Source organism: Hemitrygon akajei, chromosome 3 (genome assembly GCF_048418815.1).
Source record: "Hemitrygon akajei chromosome 3, sHemAka1.3, whole genome shotgun sequence".
NCBI classification, from domain to species: domain Eukaryota; kingdom Metazoa; phylum Chordata; class Chondrichthyes; order Myliobatiformes; family Dasyatidae; genus Hemitrygon; species Hemitrygon akajei.
This window is the reverse complement of record NC_133126.1, coordinates 82870064-82895734: the sequence shown is the minus strand read 5'-3', so window position 1 is coordinate 82895734 and position 25671 is coordinate 82870064. Positions and strand designations below refer to the sequence as shown.

The 25671-nt window shown below is 43.7% G+C and overlaps 1 protein-coding gene across 1 annotated transcript in view; it reads left to right on the top strand.

The window, feature by feature from the left end:
- map3k9 (mitogen-activated protein kinase kinase kinase 9) overlaps positions 1–25671 on the top strand; it is a 158674-nt gene that overhangs the window by 94161 nt on the left and 38842 nt on the right. Inside the window, exons 3-7 of the mRNA XM_073038023.1 lie at positions 10166–10346; positions 14829–14977; positions 23773–23948; positions 24823–25063; positions 25317–25439. Of these exons, the coding sequence (XP_072894124.1) occupies positions 10166–10346; positions 14829–14977; positions 23773–23948; positions 24823–25063; positions 25317–25439 (870 nt within the window). The remainder of the gene's footprint in view (positions 1–10165; positions 10347–14828; positions 14978–23772; positions 23949–24822; positions 25064–25316; positions 25440–25671) is intronic.

Below are 25671 nucleotides of genomic sequence, written 5' to 3'. Positions count from 1 at the left end.
AAAGGAGCAAAATTCAATGTTGTATTTCTCAGAACAATATTGGTTTGTTCCGAAAATTTTACCATGTCACATTTCATCAGAAGAGATGTACCCACATGACACCAACTGAATCACTTGACATTTAATCGAATGACATTTAGCCACTGCTTTCATATGTTATTGCATTTATCTCGGCTGTGTGCCTCTGAATTACCAAGGCAAATAAAATAGTTTTATCATCCGGTTTATAAAGAGATGAATAACAATACCTTTAAGTAGAAGGGATCCCACCACAAATTAAAATCATAAAAAACCAAGGATGAGCCATTTTTAAATGAAGAAATAATTCTGTGATATTTCTTCTGCCCACTACAATAAAAAGAATAAACACCTTTGTGATTTTGTACATTTTCACAATATCCAGTGACTTAATACCCTGTGGTTTGAGTTCCCCAACATTCATGCCTGACATTTAGAATAAAGCACCTATGTGTGGAGGCACAGGTTATAAATTGGCACTGTCACTCCTGTCTTCACTTTGTCCTTCTCTCATCTTCCTTTCCCTTCATATAGCAAACTCTAGCTCTTGATTTTAGTGTGTGCCCACTGCTGAACACTCTCTAACACTCTCTCCCCCTCTCCAGGTGGGTGGGGAGCCTATCAAGCAGGGAGTGAGTGAATGGTGGATGAGGAGCCTGTCAAACAGGGAGAGAGTGAACGGTTGTGGATGAGGAAACTGTCAAACAGGGAGTGAGTGAATGGTTGTGGATGAGGAAACTGTCAAACAGGGAGTGAGTGAACGGTTGTGGATGGGGAGCCTGTCAAACAGGGAGTGAGTGAATGGTTGTGGATGAGGAAACTGTCAAACAGGGACTGAGTGAACGGTTGTGGATGAGGAAACTGTCAAACAGGGAGTGAGTGAACGGTTGTGGATGAGGAAACTGTCAAACAGGGAGTGAGTGAACGGTTGTGGATGAGGAAACTGTCAAACAGGGAGTGAGTGAATGCTTGTGGATGGGGAGCCTGTCAAACAGGGAGTGAGTGAACGGTTGTGGATGAGGAACCTGTCAAACAGGGAGTGAGTGAACGGTTGTGGATGAGGAAACTGTCAAACAGGGAGTGAGTGAACGGTTGTGGATGGGGAGCCTGTCAAACAGGGAGTGAGTGAACGGTTGTGGATGAGGAAACTGTCAAACAGGGAGTGAGTGAACGGTTGTGGATGAGGAAACTGTCAAACAGGGAGTGAGTGAACGGTTGTGGATGAGGAAACTGTCAAACAGGGAGTGAGTGAACGGTTGTGGATGAGGAAACTGTCAAGCAGGGAGTGAGTGAACGGTTGTGGATGAGGAAACTGTCAAACAGGGAGTGTGTGAACAGTTGTGGATGCGGAAACTGTTAAACAGGGAGTGAGTGAACGGTTGTGGATGAGGAAACTGTCAAACAGGGAGTGAGTGAACGGTTGTGGATGAGGAAACTGTCAAACAGGGAGTGAGTGAACCGTTGTGGATGGGGAGCCTGTCAAACAGGGAGTGAGTGAACGGTTGTGGATGGGGAAACTGTCAAACAGGCAGTGAGTGAACGGTTGTGGATGGGGAGCCTGTCAAACAGGGAGTGAGTGAATGCTTGTGGATGAGGAGCCTGTCAAACAGGCAGTGAGTGAACGGTTGTGGATGGGGAAACTGTCAAACAGGGACTGAGTGAACGGTTGTGGATGAGGAATCTGTCAAACAGGGAGTGAGTGAACGGTTGTGGATGAGGAAACTGTCAAACAGGGAGTGAGCGAATGGTTGTGGATGAGGAAACTGTCAAACAGGGAGTGAGTGAATGGTTGTGGATGAGGAAACTGTCAAACAGGGAGTGAGTGAACGGTTGTGGATGAGGAAACTGTCAAACAGGGAGTGAGTGAACAGTTGTGGATGAGGAAACTGTCAAACAGGGAGTGAGTGAACGGTTGTGGATGAGGAAACTGTCAAACAGGGAGTGAGTGAATGCTTGTGGATGGGGAGCCTGTCAAACAGGGAGTGAGTGAACGGTTGTGGATGAGGAAACTGTCAAACAGGGAGTGAGTGAACGGTTGTGGATGAGGAAACTGTCAAACAGGGAGTGAGTGAACGGTTGTGGATGGGGAGCCTGTCAAACAGGGAGTGAGTGAACGGTTGTGGATGAGGAAACTGTCAAACAGGGAGTGAGTGAACGGTTGTGGATGAGGAAACTGTCAAGCAGGGAGTGAGTGAACGGTTGTGGATGAGGAAACTGTCAAACAGGGAGTGAGTGAACGGTTGTGGATGAGGAAACTGTCAAACAGGGAGTGAGTGAACGGTTGTGGATGAGGAAACTGTCAAACAGGGAGTGTGTGAACAGTTGTGGATGCGGAAACTGTTAAACAGGGAGTGAGTGAACGGTTGTGAATGAGGAAACTGTCAAACAGGGAGTGAGTGAACCGTTGTCGATGGGGAGCCTGTCAAACAGGGAGTGAGTGAACGGTTGTGGATGGGGAAACTGTCAAACAGGGAGTGTGTGAACAGTTGTGGATGCGGAAACTGTTAAACAGGGAGTGAGTGAACGGTTGTGGATGAGGAAACTGTCAAACAGGGAGTGAGTGAACGGTTGTGGATGAGGAAACTGTCAAACAGGGAGTGAGTGAACGGTTGTGGATGGGGAGCCTGTCAAACAGGGAGTGAGTGAACAGTTGTGGATGAGGAAACTGTCAAACAGGGAGTGAGTGAACGGTTGTGGATGGGGAGCTTGTCAAACAGGGAGTGAGTGAACGGTTGTGGATGGGGAGCCTGTCAAACAGGGAGTGAGTGAACAGTTGTGGATGAGGAAACTGTCAAACAGGGAGTGAGTGAACGGTTGTGGATGAGGAAACTGTCAAACAGGGAGTGAGTGAACGGTTGTGGATGAGGAAACTGTCAAACAGGGAGTGAGTGAATGGTGGATGAGGAAACTGTCAAACAGGGAGTGGGTGAACGGTTGTGGATGAGGAAACTGTCAAACAGGGAGTGAGTGAATGGTTGTGGATGAGGAAACTGTCAAACAGGGAGTGAGTGAATGCTTGTGGATGAGGAGCCTGTCAAACAGAGAGTGAGTGAACAGTTGTGGATGAGGAAACTGTCAAACAGGGAGTGAGTGAACAGTTGTGGATGGGGAGCCTGTCAAACAGAGAGTGAGTGAACGGTTGTGGATGGGGAAACTGTTAAACAGGGAGTGAGTGAACGGTTGTGGATGAGGAGCCTGTCAAACAGGGAGTGAGTGAACGGTTGTGGATGGGGAGCCTGTCAAACAGGGAGTGAGTGAACAGTTGTGGATGAGGAAACTGTCAAACAGGGAGTGAGTGAACAGTTGTGGATGGGTAGCCTGTCAAACAGAGAGTGAGTGAACGGTTGTGGATGGGGAGCCTGTCAAACAGAGAGTGAGTGAACGGTTGTGGATGGGGAGCCTGTCAAACAGGGAGTGAGTGAACGGTTGTGGATGGGGAAACTGTCAAACAGGGAGTGAGTGAATGCTTGTGGATGAGGAGCCTGTCAAACAGGGAGTGAGTGAACGGTTGTGGATGGGGAAACTGTCAAACAGGCAGTGAGTGAACGGTTGTGGATGGGGAGCCTGTCAAACAGGGAGTGAGTGAATGCTTGTGGATGAGGAGCCTGTCAAACAGGCAGTGTGTGAACAGTTGTGGATGCGGAAACTGTTAAACAGGGAGTGAGTGAACGGTTGTGGATGGGGAGCCTGTCAAACAGGGAGTGAGTGAACAGTTGTGGATGAGGAAACTGTCAAACAGGGAGTGAGTGAACGGTTGTGGATGGGGAGCTTGTCAAACAGGGAGTGAGTGAACGGTTGTGGATGGGGAGCCTGTCAAACAGGGAGTGAGTGAACAGTTGTGGATGAGGAAACTGTCAAACAGGGAGTGAGTGAACGGTTGTGGATGAGGAAACTGTCAAACAGGGAGTGAGTGAACGGTTGTGGATGAGGAAACTGTCAAACAGGGAGTGAGTGAATGGTGGATGAGGAAACTGTCAAACAGGGAGTGGGTGAACGGTTGTGGATGAGGAAACTGTCAAACAGGGAGTGAGTGAATGGTTGTGGATGAGGAAACTGTCAAACAGGGAGTGAGTGAATGCTTGTGGATGAGGAAACTGTCAAACAGGGAGTGAGTGAACGGTTGTGGATGAGGAAACTGTCAAACAGGGAGTGAGTGAACAGTTGTGGATGGGGAGCCTGTCAAACAGAGAGTGAGTGAACGGTTGTGGATGGGGAAACTGTTAAACAGGGAGTGAGTGAACGGTTGTGGATGAGGAGCCTGTCAAACAGGGAGTGAGTGAACGGTTGTGGATGGGGAGCCTGTCAAACAGGGAGTGAGTGAACAGTTGTGGATGAGGAAACTGTCAAACAGGGAGTGAGTGAACAGTTGTGGATGGGTAGCCTGTCAAACAGAGAGTGAGTGAACGGTTGTGGATGGGGAGCCTGTCAAACAGAGAGTGAGTGAACGGTTGTGGATGGGGAGCCTGTCAAACAGGGAGTGAGTGAACGGTTGTGGATGGGGAAACTGTCAAACAGGGAGTGAGTGAATGCTTGTGGATGAGGAGCCTGTCAAACAGGGAGTGAGTGAACGGTTGTGGATGGGGAAACTGTCAAACAGGCAGTGAGTGAACGGTTGTGGATGGGGAGCCTGTCAAACAGGGAGTGAGTGAATGCTTGTGGATGAGGAGCCTGTCAAACAGGCAGTGAGTGAACGGTTGTGGATGGGGAAACTGTCAAACAGGGAGTGAGTGAATGGTTGTGGATGAGGAAACTGTCAAACAGGGAGTGAGTGAATGGTTGTGGATGAGGAAACTGTCAAACAGGGAGTGAGTGAATGGTTGTGGATGAGGAAACTGTCAAACAGGGAGTGAGTGAATGGTTGTGGATGAGGAAACTGTCAAACGGACTGAGTGAACGGTTGTGGATGAGGAAACTGTCAAACAGGGAGTGAGTGAACGGTTGTGGATGAGGAAACTGTCAAACAGGGAGTGAGTGAACGGTTGTGGATGAGGAAACTGTCAAACAGGGAGTGAGTGAACGGTTGTGGATGGGGAGCCTGTCAAACAGGGAGTGAGTGAACGGTTGTGGATGAGGAAACTGTCAAACAGGGAGTGAGTGAACGGTTGTGGATGAGGAAACTGTCAAACAGGGAGTGAGTGAACGGTTGTGGATGAGGAAACTGTCAAACAGGGAGTGAGTGAATGGTTGTGGATGAGGAAACTGTCAAACAGGGACTGAGTGAACGGTTGTGGATGAGGAAACTGTCAAACAGGGAGTGAGTGAACGGTTGTGGATGAGGAAACTGTCAAACAGGGAGTGAGTGAACGGTTGTGGATGGGGAGCCTGTCAAACAGGGAGTGAGTGAACGGTTGTGGATGAGGAGCCTGTCAAACAGAGAGTGAGTGAACAGTTGTGGATGAGGAAACTGTCAAACAGGGAGTGAGTGAACAGTTGTGGATGGGGAGCCTGTCAAACAGAGAGTGAGTGAACGGTTGTGGATGGGGAGCCTGTCAAACAGAGAGTGAGTGAACGGTTGTGGATGGGGAGCCTGTCAAACAGGGAGTGAGTGAACGGTTGTGGATGAGGAAACTGTTAAACAGGGAGTGAGTGAACGGTTGTGGATGGGGAAACTGTCAAACAGGGAGTGAGTGAATGCTTGTGGATGAGGAGCCTGTCAAACAGGGAGTGAGTGAACGGTTGTGGATGGGGAAACTGTCAAACAGGGAGTGAGTGAACGGTTGTGGATGGGGAGCCTGTCAAACAGGGAGTGAGTGAACAGTTGTGGATGAGGAAACTGTCAAACAGGGAGTGAGTGAACGGTTGTGGATGGGGAGCCTGTCAAACAGGGAGTGAGTGAACGGTTGTGGATGGGGAGCCTGTCAAACAGGGAGTGAGTGAACGGTTGTGGATGGGGAAACTGTCAAACAGGGAGTGAGTGAATGGTTGTGGATGGGGAGCCTGTCAAACAGGGAGTGAGTGAACAGTTGTGGATGAGGAAACTGTCAAACAGTGAGTGAGTGAACGGTTGTGGATGGGGAGCCTGTCAAACAGGGAATGAGTGAACGGTTGTGGATGGGGAAACTGTCAAACAGGGAGTGAGTGAACGGTTGTGGATGCGGAAACTGTCAAACAGGGAGTGAGTGAACGGTTGTGGATGAGGAAACTGTCAAACAGGGAGTCAGTGAACGGTTGTGGATGAGGAAACTGTCAAACAGGGAGTGAGTGAATAGTTGTGGATGGGGAGCCTGTCAAATAGGCTGCTATATTCTTTATGGCACTGAGCTTTGTATCTGTTGAATCCCTCATCCAGGTGAGTGGAGGGTATTCCATCACACTCCTGATGAACCTTCCAGATGGTGAACATATTTTGGGGAGTTAGGAGGTAAGTTATTTGCCACAGGATTTCTAGCCTCTGACTTGTTTTTGTAGCCACTTTACACATATGGCCACTCCATCTCATTTCCTGATTAATGGTAACCCTAGGGTTGTGTTTAGTGGGGGATTCAGTTATGGTAATGCCACTGTTTATCATGAGATGATAGCTTGATTTCCTCTGGTTGGATCTCACTATTGCCTGCCCCTTGGGTACTGGGGTATTTTGTTTTGTTGAAACTATTTCCTCCTCATGGCTCTTGAACCACTTCTGTTTCAATACAGTACCCATTTATTGCACATTGAAGCCCCATAAATAGCTAAGTGTAAGTCACCAGATAATTTGCTTTAATGATGTTGTCAGATAAAAGGCTTTCAAAACCAAAACTAGGGGTTTTCATTATAATGCCACTCAAAGAATATGGAGAGGTTTCATGGAATGCAGATGGATAAGGCCACAGTGATTGGAATATAATATAGGAAAATGAGAGATCATCCTCTTTGGTAATAAGAGATAGAAAGCTGTGGTGTTTTTCAGATACTGGAAAGGTATTTGCACGGACTGGGGTGTCCTTGTTCATGAATCAATATAAAAGATAAAAGGAAAGTGCCCAAGCTATTAGGAAGCCAAATGATTAACACAGTGGATTTGAATATCAAAGCGGAGCCTTTGCATTGGGAAGATTGTGTATCTGTCTGGTCTCCTGTGAAGGGCGGATGCACTTGCAACAGAGAGAGTCTGTGAAGGTTTGCCACGATCGATTCTGAAGATTGTGGCTTTGCTGTATGAGAAGAGATTAAATAGATTGGATCTACACTCACTCCAGTTTAGAGGAGAGTGGAATCCCATTGTAATGTACAAAATTCTTAAGGGTCTTGACAAGTTAGATGCAGAGATGAGGTTTCCTGAGGTTTTGGAACCAGGGGTTGCAATATCAGAATAAAGGGTCAACCTGAGTGAGAAGAAATTTTTTTTTGTTCGGAGGGTAATTTTTCCATTGTTCTACCCAGGAGGGTTCTGGAGACCCTGTCACTGAGTACGTTAATAAATTTTTATAAATGTAGAGAACTGAGGGAAATGTACCAAGGTAAAAGATCAGCCATATTTTTTAATGAATGGTATACATAGGGCTGAATGGCTTATATTCCTGCTATGTTTTGTGTTATAGGCTGAGTTCACCTCTGACAAAATGGCATTCTCCAATTACTAGTCAGCCTTGAACTATGTGCTTTGGTCTCTGGACAGGTGTTTGAGGACACAGCCACCTTAACTCAGAGGTTAACTGGCAATTCATGGGGATAATACTGATCTACAGTTTGAACCAATCAGCATTAAAGTTAACACTGCCTGGTGGAGAAAATAAATATATTCTTTCACTTCCACCTAGTGGAATTCTATCGAATCGCAGCCAAATCAGCAGCTTTTGAGCTTAGTTCCACGCAAAGAGCTAAAGATTGTGTAGGCGGTAGTTTATCAGATGTCCATTAATGGTTAAGGGAATGGGGTAATATTTTGAATGATGGGGCTTGTCAAACAGTCTGCTATCCACAGGACAAATCTGCAAAATAATTGGAAACTGCAAATAAGTATGCATTGAGGTTCTGCCCAGAGTCTGGATCCACCATGGGTCTTTCACTGGTTAAGCTCTGTGGATCTAAGGCAATAACCTGATTCTAACTAAGGTTATTCTCAGGAAACTAAACAACCTGAGCATTCATCCTCTGGTTTGCAGCAGAAATTTGTGATGCTTATACTGACGTTATGTTGACCATCTATTAATCACTGTGACTGAGCCTCCACTGAGACTTGCTAAGAATGGATCTATTTCACATCACAGCTCTTCCTAAGGGTTCCCAAATTGCTAGCAACTCTAGAAGTTAATGAACTAAATTTTGTAAAATAATTACTCCGAGTAGTTAATTTAGTTTACGATTATGGGAAGAGACAGGTTTTACCATTTTGACTCTGCATCTTTTAGTCTCTACAGCAGATGGAGCTTCTAGCATCATTTCTAATTTTGTTTCTTCTCAGTCAGTGAGCTTGGTCTTGCCACTGTGGATTTGGCCTCGCTGGAGGTGACTGGTTGTTGATGATATCCCATGGTCTGTGAAGGTGCTTCTACCGTCAGTGCTGACTGCTAGGTTCTGTGTACTTCTGCTTAGTCAGCCTGATCTGACAGGCTGCTGGAGCCAGCCATCATCGGGCTGCAGGGTTTCACAGCAGTGAGCCAGACTGCAGCCACCTGGAAATATTACAGACTGGTGTGACCATAATGGTCCTGGAGTGCTGAGAATAAAGCTTGTTATATCTCCTTGAGAAAGAATGAATAGTTTTGAATCTCATGTAATTTTCTTTGAAATCTTTTCTGCCTCTGAAGGACAGGGACTTGAGAAACATTTCCATGGTTGTCTGCAACTGATCCTTGTTGAACAGTTGTCAGGTTATTCATTTGTGAGAGTCATCTCATCAAGTCTGACCCCTTTTTGACCCAATGCTAATAGACTTGCTGTTAAGCAATGGTCTTTGTATCCTGATTCGAAATGGGAATCCTTGGTTAAAGTGCCTATTTGCTCTTCTTTCTGTGTACTCTCTGATTCCCATTTTAGATAGCAATGCCACACTGCTTAAAAAAAGGTGACATTGTGATGCAAACTTCCCACTTCTCTGTTGCTCTTGCCAAGAATAATTACAAGCAACGGAAATGGAAAATACTTGTAATACTCGGCAGGTCAATTCTGAGGCTCAGAACAGAGTTCCTCCTCTGGGAGAACGCTTGAGGAGGCATGGAAACACATCCACTGCTGGTGCTCTGAGCTCTGTGGAGATCAGTGCACCATAAAGTGACTCCTTTACATTATGTTGTGAGAATCCTGTTTTTTGTCCTGATGTCCAGTATCCCTAGCTTTCAGACTGAGCTTTAATTCTTGTGTTGATCTTAAATGGCATACTCCTCCTCCCTATTTACAAAGAAATTCCCAACCCACTTGTTCACTAACCGGCATTAAAGTGTGTCAGTAATAATGTGAAAGGTGAGCAGCCGTGTTGATTTGAAAACTGAGCAACCTTAAGGGAATGTATGTGCATCTCGGTCTGTTATCTGCTCCAATAGATCACTAGATAGCCGATGTTATCCCACTGAGAGGAGGCATCTTGTGTTAGAAGTGGTCAGTGATGTCTATATTTCTCCTTTTAGTGATGTTGATTCACTGCATGATGTGGGCTGTAGGGCAGATACAGTCTTTCACAGTCCATGCCATGCATTGGAGACAGGTATCGAGTTTTGGGAATGTGACCCTCTTCTGCCTGAGTGAAGATTCCATATCTGTAGCTAACTGCAGCATCTCTATCTGTTTAAAATTATCTGATGTTGGTCTTGACGGAGTTTACATTTTGCGACACCGTATCTGTAGGAGCAGAAGGTCAGACTTTCCACAGTACTTGTGGTCCTTCAGAGACCTTTTTGCGTTCCGTTTATTGCATTGACCGACAGTAGCTGTTAGGCTGGTTGAGTGGGGTTGACAGCTCACTACCTTGCACATAGCAATATCCCATGAAAACAAAAACGGAGACAGGTTAGTCATTGCTCTTAATGGCCAAGCTGTGAATATTGGCCGGCACATGATGAAAACTCTCCTGCGCTTCATCAAGAGTGATGGGATCTGAGGCAGCAGAGTGGTTTGTACACACTTGCAGCCACACCCTGCACAGATTCTTTGCACACAAGCATCTGGCTGTATTTGAAAAGGTGGCTGTGTTCATGCTAAAAATATTCTTGCTGTTTCATTCCTCTCCTAGTTCTGATCCGCGAGAAGCTGGAAAATGATGGGCTGAGTAACAAAACCCTGAAGATCACGGACTTTGGCCTGGCACGTGAGTGCCACAAGACAACCAAAATGAGTGCGGCAGGCACCTATGCCTGGATGGCTCCAGAGGTGATCCGGTCTTCCATGTTCTCCAAAGGAAGCGATGTCTGGAGGTATGGTGCTGTCCTTTGCCTGTGTTCATCTCCCCTTAACCAACAATATCACCTGTATTGAAAAGGGGAGGGATTGGGAGAGGGTATGCTGTCTTGTTTGATGGAATGTTGAAGAGTGGAATGAGGTAGGGATGAATTTCTTAATTTCCACAGACCGAAGTGATTAGGGATGGATGCAGGCATGGGCAGATGGTGGGGTTTTTTGAGTTCTTTTCGTAGAACAGAAACGCTGAAGCCATTAAAAATGTTCTGAATTTCACTGTATAAGTCACTGAAATTTCACAAGTTCCCCAAATCATCCATTGCTGAAATTATGTTAGAATATCTCTGAGAATCTAGCCTAGACCCAACATATCGATGCAATTATAAAGAACACAAGACAGTGGCTATATTTCATTAGGAGCTTGAAGAGATTTGGTTTGTCAACTAAAATACTCAAAAAAATTCGATAGATATACCGTGCATTCTGACCGGCTGCATCACTGACTGGTGTGTGGGTGGTGGGGTGGAGGCTACTGCACAGGACTGAAAGAAGCTACAGAAAGTTGTAAAATTAGTCAGCTGCATCTTGGGTACTAGCCTCCATAGTACTCAAGACATCTTCAAGGAGCAATGCCTCAGAAAAGCGATATCCATTATTAAGGACCACCATCACCCAGGACATGCCTCCTTCTCATTGTTTCTGCCAGGAAAGAGGTACAGACGCCAGAAGGCACACACTCAGTAATTTAGAAACAACTTCTTACTCTCTGCCATATGATTCCTAAATGGACATTGAACCCATGAACACGACTTTACTTTTTAAAAATGTATATTATTTGTTTTTGCACTGTTTTTAATCTGTTCAATATGCATATATATGTACTTACTGTAATTGATTTACTTATTTCTGCTTCCCTCTATGTTATTATGTATTGCATTGAACTGCTGCTGCTAAGTTAATAAATTTCACAATGCATGCTGGTGATAATGGACCCGATTGTGAGAATATAAACGGAATTGTAGTTAGTTGGAATTGGTTTATTTTTGTTACATGTACTGCAATACAGTGAAGACCCTGTCTTGCACACTTTTCATACTGAGGTAGAACAATTATACAATACATAAAAGTCTAACAGCTACAGAGGAAGTAGAGTGTAGGTAAACATAACAGGGAAGAAAATAAAGAATCTATCTTATTATACTAGGGAACTATTTAATAGTGTTATAACAGCAGGGTAGAAGCTGGTGGTGCATATCTTCAGGCTGTAGTTGTAGTTGAAAAATTGGAGCAGGTGTTGATCATCCAGCCCCTTAAGCCTGCCCATTCACTCAATGTGACCAAGGCTTAATCTGCCCCAAGCTTCATCTCTTCTGCACCATTTCCCCAAATACCTCCATTGATCCTGCCTCCACAGTTCTCCAGAGCAGGGAATTCTAGAGGATCATCAACCTTATCATCTGAGAAGTTGTTCCAACACACCTCCTTCTCATAGTTTTGTAACAACTTCTCTTTGCATGAGACTCCCCAACCTGTGAAAATATCTCAACATCTACCCTGTCATTTCTCTTTCAGGATCTTAGACGTTTCACCATGATCAGCCCACTTTCTTAATTTTTTGTACTGCAGACTTCCACTGCAATTTCTTTTTTATTATAAAAAGAATGTACTGAAGAGGTGATGAGAAGATGAAAGTGATTGGACACCTTGTTCAGCCCTTCAGTCCTAGTCCCTCACTTGAGCCACCTACATCACAAGGTTGATGACAGGATGCTTGTCCTTTGCTTTTAAACTAGGTGATATTAAATTCGGTGGTAACTGGTGTAATCCACTTGCTGAAGTCAAAAGTTATGATTTGCATGGGTGAAAGGTCATTCACCTTGCCTCAGCCAGTCCAACCCCAACCTGCGTCCTAAGAGTAATGCAGAAAGAAATGCATCCTACAGCCCAACAAGTCATTATTGACTAGAAAAGATTTGAGACTTATCCAGCTTTTATTAATTCCTCAATGCCATTAACCCCTCCCAGGTTCCACATGTGCCTATGCTGAGAGCAGCTGGAATTGTTAATTGACCAGTCTGGATGTTTTTGAGATTTGAGGGCAAACCAATGAAGTTGCAATGAGAACACATGTATTCTGGGATTGAACCTGGGTCACTAGTGCTGTGAGGCAGCAGCTCCTCAACCAGCACCACTGGGTTGCTTTTTTTAAAAAAATCAATTTTGACACTCTGATCCCAAGTTGACTAAGGCTCTGGGCATTTGAAATTCCTTACATGTGCATCCTAGAAGTAGTTGCAAAATCGAACAGACTGAAGATTTGTCCCGAGGCACACACATTCCAAATGATGACCTGGATGGGTGTCGCATTCCCTGACGGGGACTGGGACATTTAATCTACATGTATACTCTACCTGCCTTGAACCCAATATAAATATTTGAGCCCTGCAGTGACTGAGGTTAGGTAACAGGCATTAAAATACTGCTGTTGATTATGAGACTGAGGGTCTGGAAGAACATACAAATGAGTGTAATCCACATATTGCCTGGTGTTTTGAAAAACTGAACATGCTGCATGGAACTGCATACAATGAACAGCCAGTGTTTGGGACACTGGTTGGCATCCATGTGTCCAAGAGTGTTTTTTCTTTCTTTCTCCCTCTCTCTATCTCTTTATCTCTCTCTCTCTCTCTCTCTATCTATCTATCTCTATCTCTCTCTCATGCCTCTAACTGAGACAACACAAAACTTTGAGTATGTGCTGGATCACAGAAAGTACAATGATATTATTGGATCAGTTAAGAAATATTTATGAATATTTTTGACCTGAAGGTATTCTTGGAAGCTACAGTTGTTCCAGGAGGTGATTAAACTTGGGGAAAGTATCTAAAATGTTGCTTCCTCTTTAATTTCTATTTAGTTCCCTCTCTATCCGCTTGACTCTCCTTTTTTTCCATCTCTCTGTCTGATTGCTTGCCCCTCCTTCCTTCACCCCTTGAACCCGCCTCTCCTTTTTCCATGAATGTCTCCCCCATTTCCACTGCTCAACTTATGTATTACACCCACTGACCATTTTGTAGGTTTTCTCTTCATTTTAATTCTTCCTTGACTTTGTATATCTTGCAGAACTTCATTGTTCTAAATGTCTTCCGGACCAGCCCCTACCCATATTAAATATCTCACACTTTGAGAATGTCAGAAAGCATTACCACGAGGCAAGTGAGACACTTAATGGTGCAGGAGACCCAGTGTAGATTCAGGCAATTTAGGGGGGGCACACAGTACTAAATCAAAACAAGGCTAGTTTGTGAGGGGACATCAGCTTACAAACAATGTTTCCCAGGCTTGTTATCTCTAAGCTCACTCCCAAACCTCTGATATGAAAACAGGGAGTTGAGTGGATCAATAAGAAGTAGTTTTGCGATTATTTATAATCCCTCCAGCATTGTGCAGTTTTTGATGTTAATTCTAACAATGTTTGTATAAATCTCAAAGACGGCTTGTGCAGGAATGGATATTTTCAAAAATTAGAGCATGAAATAGATTCACAGCCTGGGTTAAGTATCAGTGACAGAATTTTTGAAAGGATATGGTGCCAGCCAATAGGATGAACATGGATAAATTGTTCAGCCCACCTCCATTCATCTCCATATAAAATGATGTATCCCTGGACCTCGTAACACAATATCCAAATGCATATTAAGTAATTCTGTCATTTTCCTGTTGCTGTCTTACCCAGGATCCATTGCATTTCATAAGTAGAAGGCTTACAAAGGACTTTGTTTTATTGTTATTCCTCAGTTTGAACCAAAGTCTTTTGTGCTCTGTCCTAAAAATTGTGCTCATGGTTTGACAGACCAATATCTTTTTTTTTTGCTTTGTTTATCCCTTGGGGTGGGTCAGTGGCACAGCCAGCAGAGCTGATGCCTCATTGCTCCAGTGAACCGCTGGAGCTGTCTGAGTGGAGCTTGCTTGTTCACTCTGTGACCACCTGGGTTTTCTCCTAATGTTCTGATTTCCTCCCACACCCAAGGATATAAAATTAATTGGCTAGATTGTAAGTGTATGTGGCTTCCAGTGAGGGAGGGAGTTGATGGGAATGTGGCAAGAATAAAATGGGATTAGTGTTGATCGGATGAGTGCAAATGGATACTTGATGGTCAACATAGACTCAGACGGTTTCTGTGATGTATAGTTCTACCATTTAATTTGCCTCTTTCTAAATTGGAATAATCAAAGATTCATTAGTTTTAAAAGTGAAACTTAAGTCAAATCTTTATCAGCCTTACTACTTGAGAGAAAGCACAATTAAGGTTTTGTGCTGAAATTGTTTATTTCTCTGCTGATTTCTCTGGTCTTTCCTGGTTATTTCCTGTGATTATAATAAAAAATGGTTGAGTTAGATTACATCGCCTACTTGCAGATCACTGCTTTAAATATTACAATATATTCTACAACTGCTTTTAATCTTTTTTTTTAACCAAGAATCTTCTTGTTCTTAGTTACGGAGTGTTGTTGTGGGAACTGCTGACAGGAGAAGTTCCATTCAGAGGGATCGATGGGCTGGCTGTGGCTTATGGAGTGGCTATGAATAAACTGGCCCTTCCCATTCCCTCCACCTGTCCAGAGCTTTTCAGCAAACTCATGGAAGGTAAAGTCTTTGCTTTCATCAAAATGAAACCCTTTGCCATCATCTGCAAATAGAAATACTGTAAGATTGAAAGTCACATTAAATTGTTCTAACATTTTGTATTTTTGTCAAGGACATGGAATTTTTTTCTGACAAGGCAAAATACATTTTAAAGGATACCTTTGAAAGCCTTTTTTTTGTACAAAGAAGCCTAATTACCTTTCCCACTTGCCAAGGCAAAGATCTATTTGAGAGTCCAGGTGTATAGAGCAGTGGCTTGCAAAGTATAACTCCTCTAGAAGCAGTGGGAATTTCTAAGGGGTGGGGAGGGGTGCTCAGTATCAAGGGAGCAGCTGAGGACCTTAATTTAAGAAATGAATTGTTTGTGATAAGCATTTGATCCTCAGTGCTCATAATTGATTACAATGATCACATAATCACTTAATCTCTTGCTAACCCAACATTCTTTTAGACTTTGCTTGAAGTGTATTATAGTTGTTGAAAAGCAATGTGGCACCACTCTATTTGGCATATTATGAGAAATTTGGACTGAAGAAATTGTTATTTTTGGGCCTGACCCACGAATTATTGCTGTTCACTACTGTAGTACAGTGTTAACTAGTGTGATTCCCATATTCTAATCATGTAGTGACATAATTCCTGTGAATTAGGGTATGGCATTCAGTGGGGTAAAGTTCAGAATCTGACCTTCAGAATGGTCTTGACAGCATTTCTCTAGCCCAAGGCCCAACCAAGGTAACGCCACCCCGCTTATTATCTTCAGGCAGAGAGTCAGGTTTTCCCTGAGCAATGAAGATGTCATAACTTTCCCCTTTATTGATCGCTGTGCTTAAGGGAGGTTGGACTTAAACAAAAGCAATTGACTGTGGTCGTTAATGCATAATAAAAATATCAGAAGCAGACCAAATGAATAAGAAGTGTAGACAGTATAGCATGGAGTATCTGAAATATGGATTTATACCAGCAGCAAGCAACCAACAGCGGCCAGTATGTCTGTTGTGTGAAAAGGTATTTTCAAATGAGGCAATGAAACCATCTAGGCTCCTGCACATTTGGAGACAATACACTCTGATAAAGCAAAGAAGAACTTGGCTTAGTGGCAATCATTTCATGAAAACTTTCAAAACCAGAAAATATTTCAAAACAGGTTTGTCATCACTTCACAACAAAGCAGTGATAGTTTGTGTGCTTCATACAACATTTCATTGCTCATTGTTAAATCTGGAAAGCCCCATTTGATTGGAGAGGAACTGATTTTGCCAGCAGTTAGTGAAGTTCTGAGTACAGTTTTGATAAGTCACTAGATCAAATAACGCTGGCCCGTAAATTTTTTCGAAAGTGTTGCTTCCTCAGAAATATTTGTGGTTATGATAGACTGCTTGAAGTTGAACACAAATATAATTTTAGACTACATGTACCATGCAGGAATTTGGAGAAACAAGAAATTAGCTTTTATTGAATATGATTCATTTAATTGCATAATAATGGCTCGTGGCCTAGTGGATAAGGCATTGGACTAGTAACCTGAAGGTCACTGGTTCGAGCCTCAGCTGAGGCAGCTTGTTGTGTCCTTGAGCAAGGCACTTAAAAACACATTGCTCTGTGACGACACTGGTGCCAGGCTGCTTGGGTCCTAGTGCCCTTCCCTTGGACAACATTGGTGGCGTGGAGAGGGGAAGGCCTGCAGCTTGGGCAACTGCCAGTCTCCCATACAACCCTGCCCAGGCCTGTGCCCTGGAAACCTTCCAAGGCGCAAATCCATGGTCTCACGGGACTAACGGATGCATAATGGTGCTGATGCTTTGCAATAGTTGAATTTAGCTTAAAGTGTTTTGTTGTTGGTCTTCATTTGTACTAAGTGGCTGAGGCTTTTCGCTTAAGTGTCCAGCAAAAATCTGCCAGCATTAATGGATTTCAGTTGCTCTGATATCAGTTCTCCATGACCACAATGTCCTGGTAAAACCTTTCACCATACTCATTACTGACAGTGACAAGATTTGCAGGGAAGGAGTCTAAATGGGAATGCAGAAAATGAGTCTTTAGTGACATGTTACATTTCATGGTTTTGTATGCTTGAAGCATGTTGTCAACCAGCTGCATGCAGTTTGGTGCATTGCAGTTGCCAAGAAAATTTTCAACAGCATCCTTGAATGCCTTCCTTGTAATTTCCTCCAGTTCTACTAGGAGTTCTTTGGATTGCCTGTCATTGATGACCAGTTTGATTTTGGACCAGCAAAAAATGCCTTCCTTATTCTTGGTATCAGTTATTCTGGGAAACATCTGTCTTAAATATTGAAATCCTTCACCTGTCTTGTTCATCGCTTTCACAATTTTTTTCATAAGCACCAGTTTAAATGAAGAGGAGGCAAAAATATCTACAACACAATGTATAGAATGGTGTGTGTGTGTGTGTGTATGCTTTTGTAACCTTTATGTCCTGCCAATGCAGCAGCCACCCTGCCCAGGCATTCCTTGACAAGATAGAAAACTTTTCAGATCGCCTTTTCTCAATTTCAGAATAAAGTTGCATGATAGAGAAATTTCATGGTGAATTTCATGATCAACAGCCCAAAATCCATAAGGCACCCAAAAGTATTCAGGAAAGAAAATCTTTGCTGCCTAATGTAATTGAAACAATTGCACTCAACAACAACCCTAATCAAAGACGAATAAGAATTGAATTGAAAATACACATGAACTAAGATGTTAACGGTCCTGTGCTATCATCAGTGGGATCATCAGTTGATCTTCAGGAGTTTCGGCCTGCTTATGATCAAGACTCCCTCGAGGTGGTGGGCCAGCAGTGCTAAAGCAGCACCTCCCACTGATGAGCTTAACAACTTGGCATCTGCCTCTATCAGAGTTGTTGGTCGCTTCCATCCAACAGATAGTCTACTCTTCAGGGGTCTATGCAGCTACTGAAGAGTTTACAAAAGATGGATAGACTGTCCGACTATCTGCCCCTCTGAGCGTACTTAGTCCATACCCATGATGATCCTGCCTCTGCTGCCTCAGCTACAGCCCTGCTTGGTTGCTGTGTAGGCTTTGCTTTCTTCAACTCAACTAAACCCAACCTGTACTTTCCAACATTATAAATCATATCACCCATCACTTCCAACTTTCTCTTTGATGTTCCCCTGAGAGTGTTCTCCAACATCACCATGATATCCTCTTCAAATGCACGCCAAGCCTTTTCATCTGCCATTGCTGGCCACTTGACCTTTCTGGATTATATGTCTGAGAAACTGGAAGATACATTGTGCAACGTACTTATGACAACAAAATTTGCTCTGCAGTTGGACGAGTCAACTTTGCAAGGCAACAAGCCTTTGAATCTTTGCTTTTTGGTTATGTTTACTTCATAAAAGATTGTTCAAGAGCTGTTACTTGCCAGAGAAACGAGTAAAAGATAGTCAATATTTTGGGTTGTTGAGCAAATTTTAAAAGAGAAGGACATTCCGCTCATCACCATTCTTGCTTTTCTAACAGATGGAGCAGCATCAATGGGAGCATGCACCATGGGGTTATTACTTTTTTGAAAAAGGCTGTAACTAACATACTTAACATTCATTGTAATTCACAGACACCATCTTGTCCCAAAAAACCCAAGTGATTGTTTGTACAAATCATTAGATACTGTTATCACAGCGGTAAATAAAGTCCCACGCTCTCAATTCTCGACTGTTTCAAGAGTTTTATATTGAGAATGATGAACAGTTTGAACGCTTGCTGTTGCACACTGAAGTCAGATGGCTGTCAAAAGGAAACTACCTGAGATGCTTTTTGAAACTGATTAAAATACTATAAAGTCTCGAATGTTTTATTCAGTAACCAAATCAAGGATACAGTAGATTCTAGTTAATTCGCCTACTACTACTGCTCGTGTTTGACTGTTCTGAGATGCACAATAAAATGGACAAATAGTGAAAATATCTAACAGATTTTCTATGTTCTAAAGTAAGGACACAGTTCTTATTTAGTTATTTAGAATGTTATTTATTATCTATTTATTTAGTACATTTTGATTATCTTATTTCTCATGGCGGTCAATTAGGCACTTGTGAAGATTTGGTAACTTGTCCACTTGCACATAGCAAACAATGAAATAATCATATCATGTGTTAGGAGGGTTGTTTGAGGAAGAAGTGTTGGTCAAGACTCTAGGAAAACGCCCAATCCTCTTTGCTGGTGCTTCCCTGCACGGCCGGGCCATAGTTTCATAACTTATCTGAGAGACACTGTGGTGCTCCATCTGGATAGTGAAGCCTCCTTGGATTATGTGTGAAGTTTCTTGAGCTAGAGGTGGCTGACCCAGGATAGCAGCTGTTTACCACCAAGCTGAAGCAGCCTTTCACATTGCCAAAGACTTTGTGCCTGTAATGTTAATCCAGTTTTCCTCAGTGTACAGATGCAGAAATTTCCAATATTCTGTGTAGTAGATTACAGTCGAGTCTCTAGCAACCATCAACTTCCCTTTACACCAGGGGTTCCCAACCTTTTTTATGCCATGGACCAATACCACTAAGCAAGAGGTCTGTGGAGCCCTGCTTTCACCAATTATCATTAATCTCATTTTATTCTCCCTGCATTCAATAGGTTTCAAAGGTACATTTAATGTAAGAGAAATGTATACAATGTACACCCTGAAATTTCTTTTCTTCACAAAGAACCACAAAAACAGAGGAGTGCCCCGAAGAATGAATGACAGCTAAACATTAGAACCCCAATACCCTCAGCCCCCCATGCTCACGCAGCAGCAGGACAACAACTCCCCCCCTACCCCCACCCCCACCAGCAAAAAAGCATCAGCGCCCTCCAGCAAGCACTTAAGCGTTCAGCAAGCATCAATAAGGAAGCAGACTTGCATTACTCCAATGAAACTAACTGGAAAGCTGAGCCTACTGGGCCTGAACACCTCTTTCTGCAACTGGATCCTCGACTTCCTGACTGGGAGAACTCAGTCAGTCCGGATCGGAAACAGCATCTCCAGCACCATCACACTGAGCATGGGGCCCCCCCAGGGCTGTGTGCTCAGTCCACTGCTGTTCACTTTGCTGACCCACGACTGTGCTGCAACACACAGCTCGAACCACATCATCGAGTTTGCCGATGGCATGACCGTGGTGGGTCTCATCAACAATAACGATGAGTTAGCTTACAGAGAGGAGGTGCAGTAGCTAACGGGCTGGTGCAGAGCCAACAACCTGTCTCTGAATCTGAACAAAACCGAAGAGATTGTTGTTGACTTCAGGAGGGCACCAAGTGACCACTCTCTGCTGAACATCGACGGCTTCTCAGTAGAGATCGTTAAGAGCATCAAATTTCTTGGTGTTCACTTGATGTAGAATCTCACCTGGTCCCTCAACACCAGCTCCATTGCAAAGAAAGCCCAGCAGCATCTCTACTTTCTGCGAAGGCTGAGGAAAGTCCATCTCCCGCTCCTCCATCCTCATCACATTCTACAGGGGTTGTATTGAGAGCATCCTGAGCAGCTGCATCACTGACTGGTTCAGAAATTGCACCATCTCGGATCGCAAGATGCTGCAGTGGATAGTGAGGTCAGCTGAGAAGATCATCGGGGTCTCTCTTCCCACCATTACAGACATTTACACTACATGCTGCATCTGCAAAGCAAACAGCATTATGAAGGATCCCACGCATCCCTCATACAAACTCTTCTCCCTCCTGCCATCTGGGAAAAAGCACTGAAGCATTCGGGCTCTCACGACCAGACTATGTAACAGTTTCTTCCCCCAAGCCATCAGACTCCTCAATACCCAGAGCCTGAACTGACACCAACTTACTGCCCTCTATTGTGCCTATTGTCTTGCTTATTATTTATTGTAATGCCTGCACTGTTTTGTGCACTTTATGCAGTCCTGAGTAGGTTTGTAGCCTATTGTAGTTTTTTTTTTTTTGTCTGTGTTGTTTTTACATAGTTCAGTGTAGTTTTTGTACTGTTTCATGTAGCACCACGGTCCTGAAAAACTTTGTCTCGTTTTTACTGTGTACCGTACCAGCAGTTATGGTCAAAATGAGAATAAAAAGTGACTTGACTTGACTACCCATTTGACCGGTAGTTCGACATACCACGGGCTCTCTCTCTCCCTAATAAAAGAAAAAGAGGTGTTCCTGTTTCACAGCAAGAGGGGAGATGTAACAAACAACTCGCTGATTTACGATGTTAAAAGTCTGTTACGTTGCTTCTTCTGAGCACTGTGCCCAGAGAATCAGCCCCAGAAAGGTGCTGCTCTCCAGACACACAACCCACGGCAGTTAACCCACTGCTCCCCATGTTCCATGTTCTCCCGCGACGCCTCAGTCAGGGGCACCAGCCTAGAATCAGCTCGTCCCCAGAGCCACGAAAATCTGGCACTCTGAAGCGACACTAGTCTTTCAGGCCGCGTTCTTGGGATATCAAAAAGCAGCCAGTCGTGAGGCCCTGAGAGCAGGTCCCATTCCTGCAAAGAGCCAAATTCAAAGTGTAACTTCAGGTCAGAATCTTGAAAAGGAAAAACAGAGCAATGAAAAATAGAAATAGAGCTGTTTCTGAAGATGCAAGCAAAGTAGTTGCTGCTTAGCGCCGACTTGACTTTGCTCCACCCCTCCGATTCTACCATTTACCTGCATGCTTGGGGAAACTAACAGTAGCTAATTAACCTACATATCTTCAAAGTATGGGAGGAGACCAGATTGCCCAGAGAATATCTGCATAGTCACAAACTACACTACAAGGATGGTGGGCTTGAACCCAGGTCTCTGCTGCTGTGAATCTGTGGCTGCAGCAACTGAGCCACCGTGTCTTTTATTTATCCCATTAACTGTTTTAGTTACAGGCACAACTCAGATCTAGTGAAAGGGCTGCAGGCTGCATCTGATCAAAGTGAGGGAATGCAACATAATGTGCAGACTTTAATCTAGCACCGCATCAATTCCCAGAGAATTCATACAGAAGTTAAAGCTTGGGGGATGCTCATAACCGTACTTGAACTTTAGCATTCTCTTGTTGCTTCTACACATTTCTCAGCCTGGTGCTTGAAGGCACTATTTCTTAGCTATGATTCCAACTGTGGAAGCATTTCTTTAGATCTTCAATCAAGGCACATTTTCCATGAGTGATTGCAGTCTAACCCTTCGTCCCATTGAATCCTCATTACTATAATTCATCACAGGTCCTTTTCAGGAAAATCTGAATTAAGATCTAGGATTAATAATCCAGGAGCATGCTTTTAATTTCCAACAAACCAATGAAGGAATTTGTATTCAATTATTTGAAACAAATTTGGACTCAATAGCAGTGACCATGAAACGACTAGATTTTGGCTTAAGATAAAACTATCTGTTTCACTGAGGAAATAAAGCTCTGCTTTCCTATTCTGCCCTTGCTGTGACCCTATAGCATCCAAAATTTGGTTGACTCTGAACTGGATTAGGAATTGGGTATGGGCAACAAAAATCATCTTTGCTCAGATCATAAGAAGAATTTTCCATAAGGAAAAAGTCAACCTAAGTAGGGTCTCTGAATTGTTATGTTTCACAGAGGAAACAATGCCCTGTTTTGTGCTTAACACTGATGATGGATCTGAAATTGATTAATCCTGCCAGGCAGGATTAAATTGGGCCTTCTGGGCTTTATCCATGCTATATACAGTACCGTGCAAAAGTCTCAAACACATACAGTTGATATAGCTAAGGTTCCTAAGACTTTTACACAAGTACTGTATTGGTCAATGTGGAGCAGAGAGTGAGTTTGTAAACCTGGTGGGAGCAAAGGATGTTGGGAACGTTAAGGATGGAGCGTCGCAGGAGAGTGTGAGACAGGTGGCAGAGAAGGAGTGCCGGGGCTGGTGGGGTGGGGAGGGTGGCATGGATATAGAGTTATCCAGACCTGTTTTCCAATTATCCTCTAAGGTTAAGTATCTTAAACAAATGATATCAGAAAAATAAATTATACAATTCCTGTGTAAAACCGGATTAGGAAATAATCTAATAATGAAATAGTGGCATATTTTTGAAGTATAATTTGTGCCCCTTCTGTATATTACCTTCCTTCAATAGCCAATTAGAAATAAGGGGAACAAAAGTAAAAATATTTCTGAAATGTGTTCTCCTCCTTGTCAAATGTGCTGCCTCATAGGCTGAGTTGCTTTGAGCAGGATCCTGCTAATTTGAATCTGCTGAGCGTTGCCATGAGGGTATTGGCCTATGCACAAAAGGGATATCATTGTAGAAAACATGTTAAATGCCTGTCTCTGTTAGACTGACCAGTAACTGTTCTATTCTCATTGTAGAAAATATGGAAAAGATTGGAGCTTGCGATATTTTTGAGATGTCGAAAATGACTGAAACGGTGGGGGGGGGGGGTGTTTATTTATTATTACCTCATTTCACAGTCTATATTAGAAGCAAGAAAAAATATTTTTTACAGCGCTCAGCATAGTGACAGCTAGTTGGAGCTGTTGTCTCACATTCTCCAGTGATCCCAGTTCAATCCTGAACTCTAGCTCTGGTTTTGTGGATTTTTACCAGGTACACTGGTGTCCTTCTACATCTGAAAGATGTGCTTGTTGGTAGGTAAGTTGGCTGCTAAAAAGTTCTCCAAATATGATAGACACTGAATGAGTTGATGGGAATGTGGGAAGCAAGATTACCAGGACAATTACTGGGGGAATGGAGCTGCTTGGTGAACTGGCATAGACCTGATGAGCTGAAGTGGACTAGTTTTATGTTGCAAGGCAATAGGAGATAATGGAATATGAAATAATAATAGAATCAAATTGATGCTTTTACTTCAGATTGCTGGAATGCTGATCCTCACTCTCGCCCATTGTTTCCCTGCATCTTGGAGAAGCTCACTGCCATTGAGGAATCTGGCTATTTTGAAATGCCTCAGGATTCATTCCACTCGCTGCAGGAAGAATGGAAGCTGGAGATACAGGAAATGTTTGAGGAACTTAGAGAAAAGGAGAAGGTAGGACATTTAATGGGATTCTTTAACTACTTCCCCTTGCTCCTGGTGTTTTCATTCTCCCCTCTTCATGTGTGAAACAGGAGCAGGCGCTGGACACGTGACCTTTGAGCAACACAAAAAGTGCTGGAGGAACTCAACAGGTCAGGCAGCATCTATAGAGTGAAATAGACAGTCGACATTTCGGGTTGAGACCCTTCATCGAACTTTCCCTCCATAGTTGCTGCCTGACCTGCTGAGTTTCTTATCTGTGTGTATTGCTGCAGTCTTTTGTTTCTTAATGTGATCCTTGAACCTGCTCTAATCCTCAGGAAGATTATGGCTGAATCTCCTTTCTAGTCATTTCCTGTACAACTCACCCATTTGCTCTCTAAATTTCTTGGTCTAACTTGCCTATTTCCTTGTGATGGATCCATCTCAAAAAGCATTTGAATGTCAATACTTGCCAGTGTTTCATAAAATAAATTGTTTTCCACGCTTCCTACTGAGGCAGATCATGTTGTGCTTCCAGGCATTAGATTTTGTCTACCATCTTCTTACCTAAACCTATGTCCGTACTTTAGTAACTTGTCTGCACCCCAGTTCCTCATGTAGCATTGCATTGTAAATAAACTTAGATATGTGAGACATGGCTCCCCCATCTGAGTCATGGAGTCTTAAAGCACAGAAACAAGCCCCTTACCCTCTGAGTTCTATGCTCATCAAAAAGCACCCACGTACATGATTCCCATTTTATTCTCCCCACATTTGCATTAATTCCTTTCCCCCTCCACACTGGATTCATTTCTTACCCGCATACTGTGGGGAATATACAGTAGCTAATCGACTTGCAGACCTGCACGCTTTTGGTCACTATCTAAGAATCTGCGTTCACCAGGAACTGCGCAGCTGGGAGGAGGAGCTGTCTCGGGCAGCCTTGCAGCAGAAGAATCAAGAGGAGCTTCTGCGGCGCCGGGAGCAGGAGCTGGCCGAGCGGGAGATTGACATTCTGGAGCGGGAGCTCAACATCATCTTCCACCAGCTGCACCAGGAGAAACCCAAGGTGAAGAAACGGAAGGGCAACTTCAAAAAGAGCAGGCTCAAACTCAAGGATGGCAACCGGATCAGCCTTCCCTCTGGTGGGTAGCACTGTCAGAGCATCTTCCCTCTACACCACATGCTCATTACATTGGAGCATTAATAAGCCCGTGCTTTAAATGGTAGGAAACCAATCTTGTTTTCCTATCGCTCTCCCCAGCCCTTGTGTCCACCAACAGGACTTCTCATCCACGGCTTCCCCCTGCCTCCCTGCTCCCTGCCACCACACCTCTCTCCCTCCCTCCCCACGTTTTTTGCAAAGCTGTTTCTGAACTCTTTCGAAATTTTGTGCAGATTTCCAGCATAAGATCACCGTACAGGCTTCTCCCACTCTGGACAAGAGGAAGAGCCTGATCAGCAGCAGCTTGAGTCCCCCTGCAAGCCCCACCATCATCCCACGACTCAGGGCATTTCACCGTGAGTATCATTTAATACACAGGTTGAGAAAAGAACAAAACTCATGTCTACTGAAGCCAATGTCGCATAGTCTTTGCTTCCAGATTGATCACATATTATTTTAAAGAGAGTAATAAACCAGCTGTTGTTTGATACTCAGACCATTGGCCACCTGTTGCTCTCAGCATGTCATTTTTATACATTGCATGAAAATCAAACTGGTATAGGAAAGCACATAGCATTACTGAACCCA